Source organism: Neofelis nebulosa, chromosome 8 (assembly GCF_028018385.1).
Source record: "Neofelis nebulosa isolate mNeoNeb1 chromosome 8, mNeoNeb1.pri, whole genome shotgun sequence".
Classification (NCBI taxonomy): domain Eukaryota; kingdom Metazoa; phylum Chordata; class Mammalia; order Carnivora; family Felidae; genus Neofelis; species Neofelis nebulosa.
In genome coordinates, this window is record NC_080789.1 from 81,021,375 (window position 1) to 81,047,045 (window position 25,671).

At 35.4% G+C, this 25,671-nt stretch overlaps 1 protein-coding gene across 20 annotated transcripts in view; it reads right to left on the reverse strand.

Annotated features, from left to right (window-relative positions):
* The window catches only part of CCDC91 (coiled-coil domain containing 91), a 353,160-nt gene that overhangs the window by 205,626 nt on the left and 121,863 nt on the right, over positions 1-25,671 (reverse strand). For 17 of the 20 annotated variants that reach the window (XM_058743233.1, XM_058743225.1, XM_058743235.1 and 14 more), the window contains 3 exons: positions 20,551-20,711; positions 19,415-19,618; positions 18,323-18,427 (listed from right to left, as the gene is read on the reverse strand). In XM_058743233.1, coding sequence (XP_058599216.1) covers positions 18,323-18,427; positions 19,415-19,618; positions 20,551-20,711 — 470 coding nt within the window. Of the gene's footprint in view, positions 1-18,322; positions 18,428-19,414; positions 19,619-20,550; positions 20,712-21,564; positions 21,654-23,583; positions 23,607-23,633; positions 23,772-25,671 lie in introns of those variants that run through there. The other 3 variants (XM_058743237.1, XM_058743238.1, XM_058743239.1) reach the window with 3 other exon arrangements.

The window sequence follows — 25,671 nt, forward strand, 5'->3', positions numbered from 1 at the left end:
ACTTTTCATTATTAAAATGCTCTCTACTCTGTATCCACAGCTGAAACCAAATCTACTGTTTTCTTATAAGATGTTATTTAATAGGATACAAGGATCATACATGTATTAGCTTGAAAGAAAATACACATTGCGCCTAATACTTTTATCACAAAAACTTCCTTCAAAAACCATAAGTTTCTTTAGAAACCTTATAAACTAAGACATATTTGACTTTTATCTTTTTAAAACTGAATCCAAATAAATCTTAGCATAGAGATGGATGACAACAGTGTTAAATGGATGATGAAATAATACATTATAGCTTTAAATATAGAACACCTGCGCTCTGTGTCTTAGTCTGCTCGGGACACCATGACAAAATAACAGACTGGTGTCCTAAATAACAGAAATTTACTTTTTCACAGTTCTGGAGGCTAGAAATCCAAAATCAAGGTGCCAGGATGGTCAGTTTCTGGTGAGAGCTTTCTGGCTTACAGAAATCTGTCCTTTAGCTGTGTCCACACAGGACACAGGGAAGAGAGTGTCCAGCCTCTCTGGTGTCTTGTCTTCTAAGAACACTAACCCACTCATGAGAACCTCACCCTCATGAACTCACTGAAGCCCAATTATCTCCCAAAGGCTCCACCTATAAGTGCCATCACATGAGGGGTTAGGGCTTCAACGTACGAATCTGGGAGGGGGAGAGGAGAGGCGAAGACTGAATCTATAGCACTCCATAAGCCACACGTTTCAGTCAACCAATCAATCAACCAACATGTATTTTTTATGTGTCAGGCACTATTCTTGGAGCTGATAATGTAATGATTAAATATGAGAAAATATCTCCCTCCAGGAACTTACATTCTGGGAGAAAGGAGAAACAGTCAAACAATAAATACATAAACAGTATTCTGCTAACTACTTTGAGGAAAGTAAACCAGGAGTGAGAAAGGAGGGAAAGGAGGAACTACTTCAGCCAGAGAAGTCAGAAGAAAGCTATCTCGGGAAGTGGCCTGTCAGCTGAGAGGTGAAGCATGAAGATGAGGTAGTAATGAACAAGCTAAACCAATCATAAAATGCTCGGAAAGCATTTATTGTATACAATCATCTTTCCAAAGTTGTAGATTTAAGCCACTATATCTGTATTGTGAAAAGGTTTAGACAGTAAATTCCTTGTGCATTCCCATTAAAATTACAGTATCTCCCCTCCTTCTGACAGAATATATAAAAGCACACACGCTTCTCAACAAGTAAAGAAGAAGGGACAGTAGAGCTATACAAAGCAACTCTTATCTATTAACACATAGCAAATATCCCTAAAGTCACCTCTTTCCACATTTAATGTTCCTGCCTGAGAAAAGTCCTAAACAAATAATCCATTGAACAAATAATAGAAAACACAGACCTTGGAAGCCACCTAAGCTACTCAAAAATTTCTCAGATTTTGAAGCTTTGGGCGTGTCTTCTCCTTCAACATTCATTTCTGGTCTACTATGAGTCTGGGTAGCCTTTACTTCTTTATACTCAATTGTCTGGTTGAGAGACAAAGGCTCCATGACTTACCTATCAAATAAAATACATAGATTTTAGATAAATTTGCTTCAAACCAGTCTTTCAATTTACTGTTGAGGCCTGTGGCTTTGTTCTAGAATGGCTGAGGTCAGAGTTTGACCTCAGATAAGTAAGGAAATACAGTAAATATATCCCTTGAGATTGTAAACTAGAGTATTCAAAAATAAAAGGTTTGCCTCACCACTGTCTGAGAATGAGGCTTACCCACATTGTAAGTCCATGTTTTCCTATTTTTTGGCAATACCATTGTGCACACACACACACACACATAATCACTAAGCACTTCTCAAAAATATTAGTGGATACAAAAAAAATCTGTGTGCAATCTAAGAATACTGTTTGGATGATTTACAATCTAGTAAAGAAGATAAAACATGCCCCAAAGTGATAAATATGCTTACAAACATCCTAATAGCATATGGAATGACTGTAAATAAATACTAAAATTATATTTTATCTAATTATATGCTAAAGAGACAATTTTAAAAGTTATTTAAATTTTTAACATAAATTAAAGACAGGGGCACCCGGGTGGCTCAGTCGGTTAAGCACCCGACTTTGGCTCAGATCATGATCTCACGGTTCATGAGTTCGACCCCCAATTCTGGCTCTGTGCTGACAGCTCAGAGCCTGAAGCCTACTTCAGATTCTGTGTCTCCCTCTCTCTCTGTTCCCCCCCATTCTCTCTCTCTCTCTTTCTCTCTCTCTCTCTCTCTCTCTCTCTCTCTCTCAAAAATAAAGATTAAAATTAAAAATAATAATAAAATAAAGACAAAATTCAATGTCACAGAATAAGTATCATCATAACAATTCTATAGCATTTCTAAAATGTGTCCATATAATCCCCTGCATTAGCACAGATCTCAAGTCGACATGTACTAACAACTTTTAAAGGAATTATAGCTATGAAATTAGCATTTAGGCTTGAATCACTCACAATTAAAAATGACTAAAAATTTTAAAACCGAGTATACAGAGGTAATACATGCTTCATGAAGGCATTTTATGCAGAATCATATTGAGAAGTTAGATAGGACTTAAATTTAAGATAGACTCTCAATCCATTTCTTGGTATTAATATTTTTTTCTGTTGGAAATCTCTTTAATGAGGCTAATTCATTTAAATTGAGGAACTATTTTCAAATTTAAAAACAGGAGAAAACACTTCATTTCATTACTGAAATAGTTGAAGTTTAGTTTAAACTGACTGAAACAGTTTACTAGTTTCATTGTTTTTAAATATTTTATATTTCTAACTAAACTACTTACAAATGCTAAATATGAAAAGTATTTGGAATACAAATTTTATGTACTGCATCAAATCAAAGATGTATATTTTATCATACTTTAAGATCTCCAAAATTAGGATGTATGGAAATACACACTTAATGTTGTCTTTTCTGTCCCCTCAAAATCTATTATTGGGTTGCCTGGGTGGCTCAGTCAGTTAAGCATGTGACTCTTGGTTTCCGCTCAGGTCATGATCTCGCGGTTCATGGTTCAAGCCCCGCATTGGGCTCACTGACAGTGCGGAACCCGCTTGGGATTCATTCATTCTCTCTCCCTCTTTCTCACTCTCCCTCCTTCCCTCGGTCCCTCCCTCTCTCTCAATAAACTTAAAAAAAAAATCTATTAGTAAATTAATGGTGTGTCTTAAAAAAATCTATGTCAGCATAGATTTGAGGAAATACTGCAAACAAGTTAAATTTCTATTCTTGTGTGAGGGAGTGAAAACATTCCCACAATGGCCAATTAGCCTGTAGAATGGAAGATGGTATTCTTCCAATGACTTCAAAAGTTTTGGTAAATAAAAGAACAATTTGACTTCTGAACTATTAGAACAGGAATGGGAAAAATCACATACTGCCTTCAAATATGAATAAGCATGAAATTTCAAAAAAACTACAGTTTTCAAAAATCCCCCCAAATCTTGGCATTTGGGGGGACTAAAAGTTCAATTTTCACATTAATTTCATACTACTACTGTAACAAATAATCCAATTTTAAAGTATACATTTTTTTTACATTGGTTAGAAAAGTACTAAAGAAATTGTTTTTACTTCTTTTTAAAACTGTCTATTTTGATCATAAAATTGGGGGGAGCTTCTTAAAATGTTCATAATTTTGTCCCATTGTTTAAACTGTACCAAACAAGCTAACGTTTTTATAAACAAGAGATTAAGCTTTTTTTCATTTTGAAAAAAACATACAATTTTTATTTTCTAAAAATGATCCTCATTAAAAAGTTGCTAACCACCTAAGTTAGGGAAAGACTGCTAACTGCTAAATTAGAGACTAAAGATAGTGAATGAAGAGAAATAGTATAAAACAAAGTTTATTCTTAAGATAATTAATACTTTTTTGGAGGTGGGAGAGAATGACTTAAGGTCCTTATTAAGTATATCAATTATGATGTTGTAGTCTGTATCTACAGAGGCGGATAAAAAGGTACAAATACAAGTTACATGCATAGAAAAACAAAGAATCAAATAAGTAGCAGCTCCACAGATACACTCAAAAATACCCTCTTCATGAAATTGTTTTTAATGTTTACTTACTTATTTTGAGAGAGACAGAGAGTGTGAGCAGGGGAGGGGCAAGGAGAAAGGGAGAGAGAATCCCAAGCAGGCTCCAAGCTGCCAGCGCAGAGCCTCACATGGGGCTTGAACTCACAAACTGTGAGATCATGAACTGAGCCAAAATCAAGAATCCCACGCCTAACAGACTGGGGCCACCCAGGCACCCCTCAAATTAATTTTTGAAGTTATTATCTTTACTTAAAAAATGGAATGAAGCATGAGCAATTAAATGACTCTGAGGAAAATATAACTGACTTTCTATAAAATTGAAAACAAAAACAAAGCATAAAGCAGCAGCAGCATAAATGTATCCCAAGCATTTTTTTTTTTATTCTCTAGACATTGTCTTCATTTCAACAATTCTCACAGGCACCTACAAGTATCAAATAATAGTATACAAAAATAAAACATGGTATTTTCCCTCAAATTTTATCAAGTGTGATTGGGTCCTCCAACTCCCTGCAAACTACTGCTAATTCCCTAAGAAGTAAGCATCCTCAGTAATAGCATGTATGTAACCCTTCCTATCACAGACAATTCCCTTTAAAAATAAACAACAGTGAGTGGATAGTGGATACATGGCAGTAGTGGTGGTACAGTTTTCAGATCTCTCAAAAGTCCCTCACAAAAACACAGGGCACCTATAGAAGTAGAATCAAAAACTCATATGCAATAGCTTTCACAAAAATACATGTCATAGGGTTCTATGGCTGTCAAAATACGAGCAAGTAAAGATAAACTGTGAACAGTCCCAAGACCTTCATGGAAACAGATTTTGTGCAAGAAAGACGAAAGCAACAGGCTATCAGACAGACATGGGAACTCCAAAAGAGCTAACAGATATTAACCAGAGAGGTAAGCAGGCCAATATAAGGAGAGCAGCTGAAACCGTAGGGCCTATATATTCCAATAGGGAGTAAGTATAAGTAGTCCTCAGTAAGTTATCAATGGCCTAGCAGACCCGGGGTCTAATAAACACTAAATAATTTCAGGAGAAAGCCCCAGACTGAGGAGAAACTAAACTGACCAGGCCAGAGACAATAAAGAGAGAAGAAAAAGAGAGTTTCAAGATAAAAGTAGAAGGGAACAGTCAGGGGCGCCTGAATGGCTCAGTCAGTTAAGCGTCCAACTTCAACTCGGGTCATGATCTCATGGTTTGGGAGTCTGAGCCCAGCGTCGGGCTCTGTGCTGACAGCTCGGAGCCTGGAGCCTGCTTTGGATTCTGTGTCTCCTCTCTGTGCCGCTCCCCCACTTGTGCTCTGTCTCTCTCTATCAAAAATAAATAAGTATAAAAAAAATTTTTTTAAAAAGAAGGGAACAGTCAGAAAAATCTATAAACGTGGCAACAACTTTTTAATCTGTTAAAATTGTTAAAATCTGTTAAAAGCTATACAGAGAACTACATAATCATGAGGGCATAAAACTATCTTCAACCACTCTTCTCTTTTAAAAGTTCAAGAAAACTAATGTCGTATAAAAACAAATAACAGAAAAGTATTAAAGTCAAACCCCATAGAACATTATATATATAAAAGAAGGAACCAAATGACAGCCTTACAGAAAACAGAAGCACAGCAAAAATATAAATTAAAAAAATAAATTTAAAACTCCACACTTATATTTCAAAATGAACTAAAAGATATTAAGTGATAAACTTAAACTTAAGGAACAACATAAATCATAACACAGAAAGACTCAAATGATAGGAGAAATTTCAGGAAAGATTTATAATAGAATGAATCATTTCAGAAATCATGACTAAACTAAAAAGAACATAAGACCAAATAAGCTAAATTGAAAATGCCTTAAGAGAAATAAAATACAAGGGGAAACATGTTTTAGGTCAAAAAGAAATGAAGAAAGCAATGAAAAAGACTCAACACTAAGAGCTAACAGAAGACAAACACTATCCAACACATATAAGATAAGGGTCACCAGAGGGGAAAAAAATAAGAAATAAAACAAGGATTAAATTTATAATTTAATAAAAACTCCCTGAAATTTTAAAAAAGGAATTGAAACTATGTGTATTACAAGGACACATTGTGAATCTAGGGAAATCAACCCAGACTGACTAATACTAGGCATATTCTAATAAAATTATTTGACTTTAAACAAAACAAATTAGAAATTTGTTTTTCTAAAGAAAATTAATAATCAAAAAAATAGATTGAAATTAAGACTTTGACAGCAATACTTCATAATAGAAAAAATGGAATGATATATTCAGATAACTGTAAAAAGGAAAGTGAGTAAGAAATCTCTTAATGAGCCACTATGGAAGGGCCTGCAAGAAAAACTTTTTTAAATTTTTAATATTTATTTTGACGGGGATTGGGGAGAGGAAGAGAGAGAGAGAGAGAGAGAGAGAGAGAGACTGAGACCCAAGCGGGCTCTACACTGTCAGAGCAGAGCCTGAGGCAGGGCTCAATCTCAGGGACAGTGAGATCACAACCTGAATTAAAATCAAGAGTCAGAATCTTAGCCAACTGAGCCACCCAAATGCCCCCCTCCAAGAAATACTCTTAAATATGGAGGAAATTTTTTAAAACGAATAATTAAAGTACATTTCTCAATCTAAAACAGTAAGGGTATTTATGCATTCATTCATTCATTTGTTCATTCATAGTTGGCTTCTGTATGCATTAGGAAAGATTCTAGAAGGATAAAGGAACCAACAGTGGTTCCCTACTGAGAAGAGGAAATAAGTGGATTGTTCAGGGGATGAGGAGTGAGCTCTTCAGTACAGTTATACCTTTTGTACTGCATGTGCTTTTGCTGTTTGAACCACCTGAACACACATCATTTAACTGGTGAGAGAGTTTTGGAGCACTTTCTAAAGCTTTTCCTAGAGATTCTAATGTGAGCCATGACTGAGGACTATGGCTTCAAAATTTAAAGGAAGTGAAATCAGTGATAAAATCAAGAAATCAGTGAAAACTACTACATAAAGTAATATTTTTAAATTTATTACTTTGATCCAAAATCTTATTTTTAAGAAATGTATAACTGACACATTAAATAAAATATCTTCAAAATTATGCTTTTTTATATGTGTAATTCTACCAGCTTGTCTTGAATAAATTTTAAAAATATATAAACCTGTTGCTTCAACACTTATTTTTTTAATACAGTTTGACAAAAAAGTCTTCCCAATTTACATGGGATTTGACAATTCATTTTGGAATAAGAAAAAAATTCTTAGATGCATCTGCTATAATGACTCCCCCTTTATAGAGATTTTATACTTTTTTTTTAGGTTTTCATCTCTAAAAAAATTTTTTAATGTATGTTTATTTTTGAGAGAGAGAGAGAGAGAGCATGCAAGCAAGGGAGGGGCAGAGAGAGAGGGAGACACAGAATCTGAAGCAGGTTCTAGGCTCCCAGCCATCAGCACAGAGCCTGATGCAGGGCTCGAACCCATGAACCTTGAGACCATGACCTGATCTGAAGTCTAAGGCTTAACTGACTGAGCCACCCAGTGCCCCTCCCTTTATAATGATTTTAAAGGGGATGAGTTTCCTAACAACTGAAATGTATTCATTTCCCAATATCTCACCCAATCTAAAATACAGTATTAAAAATGGGGTGCCTGGGTGGCTTAGTCGGTTAAGTGTCCAACTTCAGCTCAGGTCATAATCCCGCAGTTCACAGGTTCAAGCCCAAACCAGGCTCTGAGCTGACAGCTCTGAGCCTGGAACCTACTTTGGATTTTGTGTCTCCTTCTGTCTTTGCCCCATCCCTGCTCACACTCTGTCTCTGTCTCTGTCTCTGTCTCTCTCAAAAATATAAATATTTTTTCAATACAGTATTAAATGAAATGCACATGAGACCAACCAAAACATAAAATCTTTATTTTCCTTTCATTTTTTCCCTCTTCTTTAGAATGCTGTTAATCATCCTTAAAGATCAATGAATGAATAGGATGTCTTCAAGAGAAGCTTAATCTGTATTTCCTTCAGCATACTCTACATCTTGGCAGGACTGCAGCTACATTTTGGGTTACCTGTGCAGAATTGGGTAATTCCTCGCATATTGGCTCCCCAAGCTACATGCTCAGAGGTACTAAGCCACTGCTCAAATCTACCCTCAGCCAAGTACCATAAAGCACAATTATCAAAATAGCTTCTGGCTAAGGGTCCAACCATCCAACATCTGACTAGTATTCACTTTTAAAAAGTATACAAAAACATTAAGAATAATATCTATTCATATTAATTAGTATAACCTGTGATATCAGCAACAGAATATAGGTAGAAACCTGAAGCAGTATAAATTCCATTCGTGAAATCAGCTTAAACACTATATAAAATGAAAACTGTATTTTCACATAATTGTTTTTGTTTTGTTTTCTTTTAATTAATTCCCAAACAGATAGGAAATGGCACTTGGAAGAATAGGCCCAGCCTCTACAAAGTTTATCCAGAAAATGCCCAAAGCTAGCCATAGCTAACATTTCTGACAACTATCAGAGATGATAGTTTAATAACCAGCTGTGTCTGTTAATTCATTTTTTTTAGGGTGGCAGCATTATGAGATGTTGTGATCTGCTAAGCTGCCCAATTTCTTCAGTGCTCCTCACACCTGCAGACTAACTTGCTATGGGAGTCAGAAAAAGAAGACAAAAGAAATTGGCATCCAAGTTGTACTAAGAGGAGTTCTCTATTCAAGTTTCGTGAAAAGTCCTCTAAATAGCTCCCTTTGACAAACGCAGCATGACTCACTTGTCTTCCTCGGGTGAGGCGGTGAGGCTACACACCCTGGACAGAACAGGAAAGGAGAGGTAGTGCACGCCCCCATTGTACTGCACAGTTCACAGTATTCATTATTTCCTTCTGTAATGGGCACATTCACACCCCTCCACCTATCCTGGTAATTAGACCATATCACAAAAAACAACACTGCTAGAATTCTCTGTAATAGCTAATGTTTAAAAAAAAAAGAAAGTTCGTTCAAGGTTTTTCAAACACTACATTTATTAATTACTCTTTATCTGGTAGACTAAAATCTTAAAGGCACACCCACCAATGGTCTAATTACAGGCAGATTTACTTACAAAACTGAAAATTTGAGCCCTATATTGAGATCACATGAAAATACCTGACTTGTTCATGGTGAGAAATAGGTAGGAATTTTCTTTTATGTTTATTTTTCTGAATTGTCCACATTTTCCACAATAAACATACTATTCTTATAAAAACATAAGCATACCAACATTTTTAAAGAGAAAGGATTTTCAGCTAATTTGATCCAGTCTTGTTAGTACTATCTCTTTGTATTCTGAAATGTTTGGTCTTATTTAAGATACCATACAGAAATAGGCACCAATATATTAACTCTGTCATCACAGATAACAGAAAATTTTTTCTATTTCATTAAGTTCTACATTTATAAGATCTATACGTTATATATGTCTTAATATACAAAATATATGGATTGCCATATGCTACAGAGAATATATCGACTTTCAGGTAGCTGAAGGATGCCTGCCACGCCATAATTCAACCATGAAATTTAATATATATTCCCTATTTAAAAACTCACTTTTGCTGGAGCACCTGGGTGGCTCAGTCAGTTAAGCATTCGACTGTTGGTTTCAGTTCAGGTCATGATCTCACCATTCGTGATTTCAAGCCCTGCATTGGACTCCATGTTGAAAATGTGAGGGCTGCTTGGGATTTTCTCTTTCTCTCTCTCTCTCTCTCTATGTCCCTTCCTTGCTTGTGCGCTCTCTCTTAAAATGAACAAACTTTAAAAAAAAACGTTAAAAACTCTTGCTAATGAATGGACTAACCAAGAAGTTAAAGAGGAAGTTAAAAAGTTCATGGAAACCAATGAAAATGATAACACCATAACCCATAACCTCTGGGATGCAGCAAAGGCGGTCATAAGAGGAAAGTATATAGTAATCCAGGCCTTCCTGAAGAATGAAGAAAAGATCTCAGATACACAACCTAACCTTACGCCTTAAGGAACTGGAAAAAGAACAGCAAATAAAACCCAAAACCAACAGAACACAGGAAATAACAAAGATCAGAGCAGAAATTAATGCTTCTGAAACCAAAAAAAAACAAAACAAAACAGTAGAACAGATCAATGAAAACAGAAGCTGGTTCTTTGAAAGAATTAACTAAATTGATAAACCACTAGCCAGTTTGATCAAAAGAAAAGGGAAAGGACCCAAATACATAAAATAAAGAATGAAAAAGAAGAGATCACAACCAAAACAGCAGAAATAAAAACAATAATAAGAGAATATTATAAGCAATTAACGCCAATAAAATGGGCAATCTGGAAGAAATGGACAAATTCCTAGAAACATATACACTACCAAAACTGAAACAGAAAGAAATAGAAAATGTGAACAGACTCATAACCAGTAAAGAAATCAAATTAGTAATCAAAAATCTCCCAAAAAAGAAGAGTCCAGGGCCAGATGGCTTTCCAGGGGAATTCTACCAAACATTTAAGGAAGAGTTAACACCTATTCTCTTGAAGGTGTTCCAAAAACTAGAAATGGAAGGAAAACTTCCAAACTTTTTATATGAAGCCAGCATACCTTGATTCCAAAACCAGACAGAGACCCCACTAAAAAAGGAGAACTATACACCAATTTCCCTGATGAACATGGATGCAAAAATCCTCAACAAGATATTAGCCAACTGGCTCCAACAATACATTAAAAAAAGTATTCACCACAAGCAAGTGGGATTTATACTTGGGATGCAGGGCTGGTTCAATATCCTCAAAACAATTAACGTGATTCATCACATCAATAAAAGAAAGGACAAGAACCATATGATCCTCTCATATCAAATGCAGAGAAAGCATTTGACAAAATACAGCATCGTTTCTTGATAAAAACCCTCAGAAAAGTAGGGATAGAAGGACCATACCTCGAGTTCATAAAAGCCATATATGAACGACCCAACGCTAATATCATCCTCAATGGGGAAAACCTGACAGCTTTCCCCTCAAGATCAGGGACACAACAGGGATATCCACTCTTGCCACTGTTATTCAACATAGTATTGGAAGTCTTAGCCTCTGCAATCAGACAACACAAAGAAATAAAATGCATCCAAATCAGCCAGGAGGAGGTCAAACTTTCACTCTTCACAAATGACTTGATCCTCTATATGGAAAACCCAAAAGATTCCACCAAAAAACTACTAGAATTGATTCACGAATTCAGCAAAGTTTCAGGATATAAAATCAATGCACAGAAATCGGTTGCATTCCTATACACCAACAATGAAACGACAGAAAGAGAAATCAAGGAATCGATCCCATTTACAGTTGCACCAAAAACCATAAAATACCTAGAAATAAAACTAACCAAAGAGGTGAAAAATCTATACACTGAAAACTACAGAAAGCTTATGAAAGAAATTGAAGAAAACATAAAAAATTGGAAAAAGATTCCAACCTCCTGAATAGGAAGAACAAATATTGTTAAAATGTCACTACTACCCAAAGCAATCTACATATTCCATGCAATCCCTATCAAAATAACACCAGCATTCTTCACAGAGCTAGAACAAATAATCCTAATGTTTGTATGGAACCAGAAAAGACCCCGAAGAGCCAAAGCAATCTTGAAAAAGAAAACCAAAGCAGGAGGCATCACAATCCCAGACTTCAAGCTCTGCTACAAAGCTATAATCATCAAGACAGCATGGTACTGGCACAAGAACAGACACTCAGATCAATGGAACAGAATAGAGAACCCAGAAATGGACCCACAAACGTGTGGCCAACTAATCTTTGACAAAGCAGGAAAGAATATCCAATGGAATAAAGACAGTGTCTTCAGCAAGCAGTGCTGGCAAAACTGGACAGCGACATGCAGAAGAATGGACCTGGACCACTTTCTTACACCACACACAAAGATAAACTCAAAATGGATGAAAGACCTCAATGTAAGACAAGAAGCCATCAAAATTCTCAAGGAGAAAGCAGGCAAAAACCTCTTTGATCTTGCCCGCAGCAACTTCTTACTCAACACGTCTCTGGAGGCAAGGGAAACAAAAGCAAAAATGAACTACTGGGACCTCATCAAAATAAAAAGCTTCTGCACAGCAAAGGAAACAATCAGCAAAAGTCAAAGGCAACTGACAGAATGGGAGAAGATATTTGCAAATGACATATTAGATAAAGGGTTAGTATCCAAAATGTATAAAGAACTTATCCAACTCAACATCCAAAAAATAATCCAGTGAAGAAATGGGGAAAAGACATGAATAGACACTTGTCCAAAGAAGACATCCAGATGGCCAACCGACACATGAAAAAATGCTCAACATCAATCATTATCAGGGAAATACAAATCAAAACCACAATGAGATATACCTCACATCTGTCAGAATGGCTAACATTAACAACTCAGGCAACAACAGGTGTTGGCGAGGATGCGGAGAAAGAGGATCTCTTTTGCATTGTTAGTAGGAATGCAAGCTGGTGCAGCCACTCTGGAAAACAGTATGGACATTCCTCAAAAAACTAAAAATAGAACTACCCTACGACCCAGCAATTGCACTACTAGGCATTTATCCACGGGATACAGGTGTGCTGTTCCAAAGGGACACATGCACCCCCATGTTTATAGCAGCACTATCCATAATAGCCAAAGTATGGAAAGAGCCCAAATGTCCATCGATGGATGAATGGATAAAGAAGAGGTGATATATATATACAATGGAGTATTACTCGGCAATCAAAAAGAATGAAATCTTGCCATTTGCAACTACATGGATGGAACTGGAGGGTATTATGCTAAGTAAAATTAGAGAAAGACAAAAATCATATGACTTCACTCATATGAGGACTTTAGGAGACAAAACAGATGAATGTAACAAAAATAAATTAAAAACTGTGAAGGGGACAAAACATAAGAGACCCTTAAATATGGAGAACAAACAGAGGGTTACTGGAGGGGTGTGGGAGGGGGGTTGGGCTAAATGGGTAAGGGGCATTAAGGAATCTATTCCTGAAATCATTGTTGCACTATATGCTAACTAATTTGGATGTAAATTTTAAAAAATAAAAAATAAAATTAAAAAAAAACACTCTTACTAGTATTTCATATATATATTTAACATACAATGGTCTCTTTTGATACAAATTTAATTATATCTCCTCCTATTCCTAAAAATTTATTAGACTGAACTAGCTTCCTATCAGTTGGAAAAAAAGGCTATATCCCCAGAAAGGAGGTCAGATAGTAAATACTAATAAATTCTTGATGAACCTTGTCTTTACAATACAATTGAAATATTTTTATCGAAAATACATTTCCAGAAAGTCTAACACATACAACTATACATACACAAACTTCATAAGTATAAGGCAAATATAGAGACTTATGAATTATTTCCCAGTTTGACTTATCCATATATATTTTTTTACTTTAGAGAGAGAGAAAGAGAGAGAAAGAGAGAGAGCAGAAGAGAAGGGCAGAGGGAGAGAGAAAGAATCCTAAATAGGCTCCCCACTCAGCAGGGAGCCTGACCCAGGGCTCAACCCCACAGCCCTGGGATTGTGACCTGAGCTGAAATCAAGAGTTGGATGTTCAACTGACTGAGCCACCCAGGCACCCCAAGTTATCCATATTTTTATTTGCCCTTCCTCTATTTACAATGACTCACTGATTATGTAAACTATTTCTTAAAAAATGTACTAAAAATATCTGTTTTAATGTATTTTAAGACTGAAATTAATTTCCTACGATAGCTACAACAAAGAATATTTTAAATTCAGAATGTTCTTTTCTATACCAATTATAAAGACTTTTTAAATTATTTTTAAGTAATCTTTAGACCCAACGTGGGAATCGAACTCACAACCCAAGACCAAGAATCCCATGCTCTACTGACATAGCCAGCCAGGTGCCCCTTCTATTCCACTTACAAAGAGAAAATAATGCATTTCTCCCTATTTTTCTCAATAAGTACAGCTAAAACACCTAGACATTATATTTAAAACAAATGTAGGATGATTCTAGATGATGGTAAGAAGAGAGATCTAGGGTCCTGGGGACAAAAAGGAATGATGCAGCAATAAGTTCTGGGAGTTTTCCTTCAGCCTCATACATCCCAAACTGGGTATTGGAATGGTCAGCAACCAGGAAATACCAATGGGCACAAACAAAAACCCCCAGAAAAGCGATACCTCTCTAGCCAAAGGACCACAATTAGGGCAACCCCGCAGAACAAAAAGCTTTTAGATAGTAAAAGCTTGATGACAGCGGAACCCCACGGAAAAAACAAAATAGGACGCCAGTCCATCTCTGTGAGCAAAGGCCAAAGTGCTAAGTATGCCCAGACTTCCACCTTAAGGAGCTACAGGGAGGTTTCCATCCCACCCCCCACCCCCTGAGGTGATAACAGAGAAGACCAAATTTACTTAGAGGCATTTTAAAGACTTGAATCCCCACCCAGACACAAGGAGGCTCTCTCCCCTTTTCTGTGTCAGAAAAAGCTGAGTGAGGAACCAGAACTTTTACAACCATTCAGAGGTAACAAGACCTCCCTGCTCCATGGTATCAGTACAAGCACATGGAGAGGAGTAACAAGGTATCTCTCTTCCTGCCAAGCAGGGTGGTATCAGCCAAGCGTATGGGGGGCCTGAAATGCCACTGTTTCCCAGGAGTAGGGAGGTACCCCTCCTACCCAGGAGGTTAAAGGCAGTTAAGTAGGAAACCTGGAATCTCATCCTATACCTGAGATTAACAAAGTGGCGTCTACCTTTCCCCAAATGTTCAGTGTCAGGAGACCAATTAAAATGCATGATTTAATCAAGATCCGAGATGTCATACAAAATGCCCAAAATGCATAAGATATAATTAAAAACGACTCATCACACCATGAATCAGGAAAACCTCAATTTGAATAAGAAAACACCATGAACAGAAAGCAATAAGCTGATACCAATGTTAAAATTATCTGACAAGGATTTTAAAGCAGCCATTACAAAAATGCTTAAACAAGTAATTATGAATATGACTGAAATGTAAGGAAAAAAGAAAGTTTCAGCAAAGAAGTAGAAGATATAAAGAACCAAATCAGTATTTTATAACTGAAAAATACTAAACTAAATAAACAGCAAAAACTGACTCAAAACCAAAATGAAAGGGTCAGAAAAAAATTAGTATACTACAAGATAAAACAATAAAAACTATTCAACCTGAACAAAAGCAGACTGAAAAAAAAATGTAGAGAACAACATGGAGCCATAGACCTACAACAACAACCAAAAGCTTTGCTAAATAGCATGCTTGCCTTTTAGTTCAATTTGGCTATGAGACCACCTAATACATTTTTTTGTCACTTACCTAGCCAAGGTGATAAAATACTCCATAAGTCAATTTACCCTTTTATTCACATGGTATAAAAAGGAAAGAGACCCTTCTTGGTGCGGAACCAAAATCATCTGAAAAAAGTTTTCTTTGGAAGTACTGCTTCCTATAAAAGACAGATCTTTTTAAATTGAATGTGAGTTTTCAAGACTCAAGTTGTTACTCTTATCACTGTTAATGGTGAGAGCAAAATGACAACCATGAAAATACCACTTGGAATTTATACTGGTCTTTACAGTGAAAAGGTCAAAGTATATGTAGGTCTTCGATCGTATCTCAGGTGTGTTACTGTTCTCGTAGATAGACTGAAAAACTTAAACTGAATTTGCAAAGGTATATGTCTCACTAAAGGGCCCAGAATGTCACTCAGTATAGGCAGAAAAAAACACAACGTTCTTTTAGTATTCAGTACTACATCTTTCAATAAACACTAGAATTCCAAGTATGGGGCTGGTAAGTGTGGCTGTACACAACATAATTAGCCCTTGGGGAGCAGGCGGCATTATATTAGTGAATTCATTCATTCATTCATTCATTCAAGAATATTAAGTGAGCTCACACGATATGCCAGGTATTGCTCTAGGTACTGGGAAGGAAAGTTCCTAATCTCATAGATTACATTCTGATGGGAAAAAACAAAAAATAACCAAATCAAAACAAAGTAACAGGTGAATAAATGCTAAGAGGAAGAGGAAAAAAGCAAAGAAAGGTAACTAGGAAATGCTAAGCATTTACAGACGGTCTTATTTTCTATTGCACGGTCAAGGAAAAAATCTACAAGAAAGTAGCATTTGAGCAGGTATTTGAAGGAAGCTAGGGTTCAGTGAGAATGTTAAAAGTATAATTTTCAAACAGTTAAAATGTGACTTGTATAAATATAAATTGAACATATGCCAAGAACTTATTCTCCTCATTTATTAATAAATGAATAATTTATGTTAAGATTGAGGGAATCAGATGTTAAGACTGGTTCAAAGAGCATTTGAAGGTATGTGTGTATATATATTTATCACATATATATCTCATATATATTCCATATTTTCTATATATAGCCTATATTTCTATATTTTCTATATTTCTCTCTATATGTTCCATATATACTTCTTATATAGAGAGAGACAGAAAATTTAAATAATGGTGTGTTAGACTAAGAGTGGTAGATTGGAGACAAAAACTCACCAATGTCCTACAGGACAATAGAGAGTATTTTTAAGTTATCTTTTCTAACAGATATTACTTACGTCTCTTCTGGAAAAAAAAATTAACATGGAATGTCAACATATCTGAGACTTCCAATCAATAGTAAACAGTGAGTCAAATAAAGTACATTCTCTGATATAATCCTAAATCTATTAAACAATATCCCCGTAAGGCAGTGAAGGAACACAGCTCACCCTTTCCCTTATTTTCAAGTTTTGCTTTTTTTCTTTCTTTTAACAGATCTATGCAGACAGAAGAGCATTCCAGTCAGAGAGACTGTGAATGAATCACAAACCATTTCCCTCCGCTCACCACTCCAACAGCCAAGGAATGCCCTCTCCAACACAGACTCACACATTCACCTGGACCTTATTAAGAACTTTGGTGTAAGTAAATAGCTGGAAAAATTGGAGAAGCCAGAAGATTTATATTGGAAGGAGACTGAGAATTGAGGTTGGGACATGAATTGATTTACATTTTTAAAAACATTACCTGCTGAAATAAAAACTCATTAAGGAGAAGAGCAAGGGTACAGGCTAGAAGACCACTTAGGAGACCATTAAAATGATCTAGGCAAATAAACATCTAAATATATAGTTTGTCAAGAGTAAAAAGTGCTATGGAGAAAAACAAAACAGAATGGGAAGGTTGATAGGGATGTCAGTATTATCTGGAAAGGTCTTCTCTGATAAAGTAGTATTTGCACAGAGATCTGAATGATACAAGAAAGAAAAGCATGCAGAGAATTGAGGGAAGAGTGTTCCAGACATAGGGATAAGCCACAATGATTGAGGAGAAAGAGGCAGGGAAAAGATGGGGAGGGAGGTATAAAAGAGAATGCATTGCCTTGCAAACCATTTTAAGGACTTACTTGGCTTTTAATTTGGGTGAGATGAGAAGCCATGAAGGTTTCAGAGCAGAGAAAACACATGATCAGCTTTAAGTATTAAACATATCACATTGGCTGCAATGGGAAGAATGGTCTTTAAGTGGGCAATGACAGAAGCAAAAAGTTTAGTCAGAAGAGCCTTTAGTATTCCAAGGGAGAGATAAGGATGACTTAGAATAGTGACCCTAATGACAAATAGTCAAAACCTGGACATTTTGAAGGTAGAACTAATAAGTTTTGATAAAGGAACAGACATGGTTAGTAAATGTATCAGCCTTAGCAACTGCAAATACAGAGCTATCATTTATTGAGATGGGAAAGTGTAGAAGAAACAAGTTTATTAAGAAAATTTGGGGGGAAGAAGAGGAGACACTGATTACAATTTATGAAAAAGGTTAAATATCTCAGTTTGGAATTTACAGGATTCCAAATTCTTTCAATGTAGTCACAGTAAGAAAAATCAGAATATCAATTTCTTCTTTTTCCAGAAAATCAATTTCTAAGTTTCATCCATCAGAAACCATATCTTACACTAAACTGAGTCTCAACTAGCACTCAGGGCTTCTCACAGATTCATACTTTTCAAAATGGCATTTATCATCAATTTCATCTATTGTTGGTTAATTATTTTACATATTTAAGCAAACATCTGACCCTTCATAAAGTATTTATTGAACACTTTTTGAAATTACACTACATACTTCAGCAAAAGACGCACATATTAAATTTTAAATTCACCGGGTTTACCTGAAGTTCTTTGTATCTATCTTGAAAAGATATGGCCTCTTGCTCTTTTTCTTTAAGGAAATCTTTTTCTAAGACACTATGCTTTTCCATCAATGATTCCACATCCTAAAGAAAAATCCAAGCATAAATGTTATAATATTTTATAGTGGCATACAATATATTCAGTGTTCTCAATGAACACAGCATAAAACATTTGGTAAGGAAAGAACTCACACGAGTGTGGTTTAAAGTTCAACAATATTACAGGTTATATGCCCCCCTATCATTTCCAGACCAATATTAACATTAACAAAACACCAAAATTATTTACACTAATAAATGAATAATAGCATCTAAACTAACTGTAATCAGCACAAACTATCTCTACATATACTTTCTATAAATTTGCAAAAGTCTTTTTATAGATATATTTGTAGGAAAAAGAAATGAGAACATAAATAAATAATTCACTAAAATAGCTACGTATCTAAGTACTCTAGGCAAATATCCCATGATATGTAACTTCCCATAGGGACAAGCCAATGTTACACATCTTCTAATCATATAAGAAATACAACACTACCGGTTTTCAAAGTAAATAAAAATAAATCAGAAGAAAAACATTAGAGGAACAAAATCTAGTAGAGATGTTCCTATCTTTAAAAGTACATATCTAAGATTAGCAATTGCTTATCAAAGACTTTTCTAAGTGATACACTCATAAAACTAACTTAAATCTATAGCCAAGGGAAGACAGCATCTTCTTCCCCTCATTAATTCTTATTTTTTTTATTATTTTTTAAAATTATTTTAGAGAGGGGAGGAGAGAGAGAGAGAGAGAGAGAGAGAGAGAGAGAGAGAGAGAGAGAATCTTAAGCAGGCTCCACATTCAGCACAGAGCCCAATGAGGGGTTCGATCCACAACCCTGAGATCATGACCAAAACTAAAATCAAGAGTTGTACACTCAACTAAGTGAGCCACCCAGGAGCCCCAACTCATGAGTTCTTAATCAGACATTGGGACTATATCAAGTTTCAAGTCTTATACGATTCAAACATTTCTTTTTTACTTTAAATGTAAATGTACTTTTTTTCTTTTAAATGTAAATATACCTTTTTAATCCTCTGTTTTTCTTCTTCAGAAACTTTGAGTTTAATCTCCAGACTTGAAATTTTCTGCTGAAGCTGTATGTTTGATACATTGGCTCCAAGATCCTCAGAATCATCCACAAGGGCAATTGTTCCATTACTTTTCTCATCATTTAAACCCAATGGAAAAAGTGAGATATCCAGATGAGTGTGTGTTGATTGCTGAATCTAAACCACATTAAAAAAAAAAAAATACACAAGACGGAAAGTTTACACTGTACCAATAATGAAAACATCCAAAGGGCACCAGAAACCACATTTGGAAATTAAGTTGTAGCAAAGGTTCTGAAATTATTTCACCCTTTAAGTAAATCAACAGAAGACCTCAAACTGTTACAACAACCTGATCTTTGTAGTTAAGAAATAAACTGTCTCTAAACTTTAGAGTCTAAAGCATTTATTATTTTGCAAGCAAAGCACTAAAAATTTAAAACGTTTTCTTATGCTTGAAGGCATACAATTAACTATAAACACATCTGACACTCACCAGTCCTTAAATTTATACACACATCCAGAATTTGTATATATTTTAAATTGTAAGTCAGAATTTGAAATTTATCAATAACTGCTACTTGATCATCACTCTCTAGGTAAAGAGAACAGGTGACTCAAGGTTGTGTACTTCACTTTTGAAATCTGGACTAACTGTAACGTCTAACACAATGCCTGGATCGATAAATATGTGAATGAATAAACCCCATGACTACTATCTTTTTGGTTTCTACTCTAAAATTGAAATGAACATTCTAATATCTAAAAACACAGGGTTAGCTTCCCTGAACAGAGAAATATTTTTTTGTAATTATTGTTTTCTTCTGAAGTCCAAGATTTGAAATGCAAAGCTAAGCCAATTTTAACAAATGATATACTCAAAACTGTATTTTGGTAACTATAGCTACTTAAATACTTTGCAATTATGCCACAAAACATATTACTCAGTTTTTGGAATTCTAGATATTAGCCTCCAAGTCAAAATATCTACAAAAATATTTCTTTCAGAAAAATAAGTAAATAAAAAAAAAATCAGAAAGGCCTCATTTAAACCAGCAAGCCATTTTTTAAGCACGCAAACTTCTTGTAAAAAATACACTTGTCTTTACCTGTGCTTTAGGAACAGTTTGACTGACAATGCTGTCATCTGTGTGTGTATTCTCTGGTGATGAAATGATGGGTTCCGAAGACAGGCAGCCAACTGAAGGAGAAGAGCGGTCATGGTCCAGTATAATCTCAGGAGAAGCTGGAGAAAGATGGACTCCAGATACTAGAGAATAAATAAATAAAGGATTGTCAAAGAGAAAGGAAAGAATAGGTTGAGAGGAAGAAAGAGAATAGAGGGAAGGAAAGGAGAAAGGATAAGGGAAGTAAAAGCAATGAGACTGAAAATGAAGATTCCAGGACTATTCCTCAGGGACCATTCTCTGAAACCTACAACTAGTATTTCTAAATTTAACATGACATTTCCATGTGAGACCTAGGCAATAAAACAATGTAATAGTGTCTTAGTGTTTACATAATAATGCACTACCATAAGCAGTGCATTTCTGACTGAAAGTACTCAAATATCCATCCACATTCAGTTAAGAAAAAGCACTAGTGTGCGTACTAGTCACAGGCATTGGGCACTGAGAAGGTAACAGCGAGCAAGACAGATGCATTCGTGCAGGCAATGGCCCTATGACCCAGTTGGCAAGTCAAATCAATTAAATATTTATTACAATAAACTGACCTAAGAGGAGGAATCATTACTTTAAAATAGCTGATCCAACTGCCTCTGTGTTAACTTCTTTTCTAATAGGCAAAAGAATTTTCATATTAAAATCAATTTGAATTGCTTCTATAAAAAAGTAATGTTGAAATTAGTTTGACAACAAAACATTACTAGATTGTGATTAGGTTCAAATACAAAGGTCATGAAAGGAAAGCTACCTGCCAAGATGAAATAAGACAAAAATACTGATAAGGATAAAATAAAAAGATTATATTACTTTATTTTCAAATGTTCTTCTAAAAATTCAAAAGTATTTGCATTATGTGTTTTCAAGTTTAAGAAGAGTAACTAAATGAATTTTAGCAGTAATCCATGTATACATTTTGACTTTCTAAATTATAAAGACCTTTATTCCACATTGGCATCAGTGGCAACGTCAGTGAAGTTCTACCATAAATTCTGGAAGGCAGCTCACAATGGAAATTGCATTTTTCCCTGAGGAAAGACATTTGTAAGGTCATTAGGTATTTAAAAACTAAAGAATATATCAATTTCTGACTGGTACCCTATAGGATCATTCAATTATCTTATCTGTGCTATTATTGTGTCATAATGCTGAATTTTTAAGATACTGTATAAGGGATTCTACCTGTCCCACACACATTTCACTATTTTAACTAAAATACAGAAAACCAGAATTTCAATTCATGCTTGTACTTGTTAACAGATTTCCCTAAAATGTCAAAATAGTTTAGCTTCTAGTTCTGAATTATAATTTGTAACAAAAAATATTACTAATGAGTTTTTAAAGGCATGAAAATAAGTACTATAGTACAGTGAGAGGGAATACAGCCTTGTGATTAACAGCATAAACTCTAGAATCCTATTGCCATAGCAGGTGTAGAACAACTAGCAACTTTAACTTCCCTCAGTTTTCTTGTCTATAAAACTGACGAAGAGGTGGTGATAAGGCTTAAATTGACTAAAGTATGTAAAACACTTAGCACTGTGCGGGTATTATTTTCATTACTACTTCAAAGATCATTAAAATTTGTCAGACAATTACATTTATTTCTGGGCATAAAGGGTATATGTGACTATGATCCTGGATTCAAGAAACTTTTTTTTTTTTAAGGGGAGACTTAAGGAATTTGTCTTTTTTTTTTTTTTTTAGTTTATTTTGAGAAAGACAGAGAAAGCACCAGTTGGGGAGTGGGGAGGGACAGAGAGAGAGAGAGACAGACAGACAGACAGACAGACTGAATCCCAAATAGGCTCCATGCTGCCAGCGCAAAGCCCAACACAGGGCTCCAACTCACGAAACTGTGGCATCATGACCTGGGACGAAACGAAGAGTTGGACTCTTAATCGACAGAGCCACCCAGGAACCCCCTGGGTTCAAGAAACTCTCAAAATACCATTCTGATATAATACTTGAACATTTTAACATCTCTTTATGTCACTCATATTTATAGCCATAATCTAAGACGTCAAATTGTCCCAAGTTAAATTCTCACTCTGTAACATATGTTCAAGTATATCATATTAGGAAAAACATGAAGGAAAAGTGGGTAGAATAAAGGGAGGGAGAGGAGAAGGAAAAGAAAGGAAAGAGATACGTAAGGGGAAGAGGAAGGGAGAGGCTGAGGGAGAAAAGTAGGAAGAGGGGCAGGGAGGAACCCTCAACCTCACACTTTCCCCTAGCTACCGCCACCCTATCACACTTTCCCTTTAGAACCAAACATCTTGTCTCCAAATGATTTGCTCCATTTTTTTTTTCTTCCTCCCCCAACCCTCATGACTCCACTGGATCCATCATTTAAGATAATAATTTTCCTTTCAGTTACTATTAAGTTAAATGAACACTTCTTACTTGATCTTTCTTTAGTTCTCCAGAGCACTTACTATCATGATCCTCCCTGTTTCTGAACTTCCTCCCTTGGCACCTGCGATACCACCATCTCCTATATTTCCTCTGAACAGTTTGACTATTTTGTTCTTGTTTCCTTTTCAGGCTCTTTCTCCATTAAATCTTTTTTTTTTAATTTTTTTTAATGTTTATTTTTGAGACAGAGAGAGACAGAGCATGAGTCGGGGAGAGGCAGAGAGAGGGGGAGACTTAGAATCCTTAGCAGGCTCCAGTCTCTGAGCTGTCAGCACAGCCCAACGCGGGGCTTGAACTCACAAACCATGAGATCATGACCTGAGCCGAAGTCAGTCGCTCAACCGACTGAGCCACCCAGGTGCCCCTCTCCATTCAATCTTAAGTTTCACTCTTCCCTACACCCTCTGATCTTCCCAATGTCCACATTATTATTACCACTTTCAAAACCTATTATTTAGATAATGACCTACAAGCTAATAATATCTAAATTCATATGTCTCAGCACACACCACCTATAGCCCTCCAGTCCCATATACTTACCCAACTACCAGACAGTTCCATTTAGCTGCTTAGTAGGATGTCACACTTACCCATCATCTTATAGAAACCTGCTTTGCTTCATGCTTTCCATCTTAGTTAACAGCACCTCAAAGAACTACTTGCCCAAGCCAGAAATGATACCATTAAGTGCCAACCTCACTCCAGTCACACTGTGCTACTAACAGTTCTAATTATGCCATACTGTTTGATACCTCTGTGACCTCACAATATACTACCTAAGTAAAAGCCACAGCTGTGGAGTCAAAAATGGATTCAAATTTGGGGCCCGTGGGTGGCTCAGTCAGTGAGGCATCTAACACTTGGTTTCAGCTCAGGTCATAATCTCACGGTTCATGAGTTCAATCTTCGCATTGGGCTCTACACTGACAGCGCCAAACCTGCTTGGGATTCTCTCTCTCCCTCTCTCTCTGCCCCTACCCTACTCGTGTCCTCTCTCTCTCTCAAAATAAATAAACTTAAAAAAATAATAACAAATAAAAAATAAACGGAAATAACAAAATGGAATAAAAAAATAAATGGAATAAATAAAAAATAAATAAATTTAAACAGTAACAATTTACTCATTACACAGCCTTGGGCAAATTACATAAACCCATCTAAGTCATAATTTCTTCATCTGAAAATGGGGAAATAATATGTAGCTCAAAACAAAGCTATACAGTTTAAATTAGATGATGTATATAAATCACTTCATTGTACCGGATAGGTACATGGTAAATATTCAGTATATGGCAGTTGTCATTGAAATTATCATTTGTCAACATTCAAAACAAGATTATCCAGGATTCTTTTCACCTGCTCCATTACCACCCAACCATAATACAATTTAAATATCCCACTATCAACATATGACAGAATTTCTAAGAAATAATTTTAATCAAAACATTATATATAATCTATGGAATACATTTAAAGCAATGATTAGGAAAAAATCTAAGTATTGAACACTTTAATCAATTAAAAAAATTTAACGAATTAAATGCCTAGCTCACAAACTAAAATAGAAAGAAAATTCAAAAAGCATAATAAAGAAAATAAAGATAATACAGATACTGAAGTAGACTAAGAAAGTAAATCTTATTAACAAAATCCCCGAGTTTATAAAAAAACAAAAAAACAAAACAGTAGTTAACTTATTCAAAATAAAAGAGAGAGGGGTGGGTGTCTAGGTGGCTCAGTCGGTTAAGTGCTAGACTTCAGCTCAGGTCACGATCTCAGTTTGTGAGTTCGAGCCCCACATCAGGCTTGCTGCTATCAGCGCAGAGCCCACTTTGGATCCTCTGTCTCCCTCTCTCTCTGCCCCATCCCGCTCTCTCTTGCATGCTCTCTTTCTCTCAAAATTAAACATTAAAAAAAATTTAAAAAAATAAAAGGGGGAAGGTACAAATATACAAATTAAATGACAAGGGGAAATAATTAAAGCAGAAGAATTTTTTTAATACTAAAACTCCTCTGCAGGCTTCTAAGTAAATTAATTTGAAAACTTAAATAAAATGATCAATTCTCCACAAAAATGTAGCTTATAAAAGTTGTTCTGATTAGAGCTTGAAAAAAAAAACCACTTAAAAATAGATCAACTTGTTTTGGAAAAAAAATAAAGCTATCAGGCAACAACCCCACTGATAAAGCACTTCAAGAAAATTTCTATCCAAAATTCAAAAAATGAATAATCCTAATGCTCTAAAATTGTTACTGAACGTTGAAAATAAAGGAAAATGTCATTAGCATTATGTAACATTAATGCAACATTGAAAGCTAAGCTTGATAAAGCCAGTACAAAAAAAGAATAGAGATTTTTAGAGTATCACTTACAATGAGGTAAAGTTATAAGTAAAATATTAGTAAAAAGAATCCAATACCATATCGAGAAAATGATATGCAATGAACAAGTTAGATTCATTCCAGTAATGCAAGGCTGGTTCACTATTAAGGAATTCATTAACAAAATACTCCATATTAACAGATTTGAAGATAAAAATGACATGATTATTGCCAAGACTCTGAAAATGCTTCTGATAAAACTGAATACCCGTATCTGTTAAAAACACTCAAGAAAATAGGAGCTGA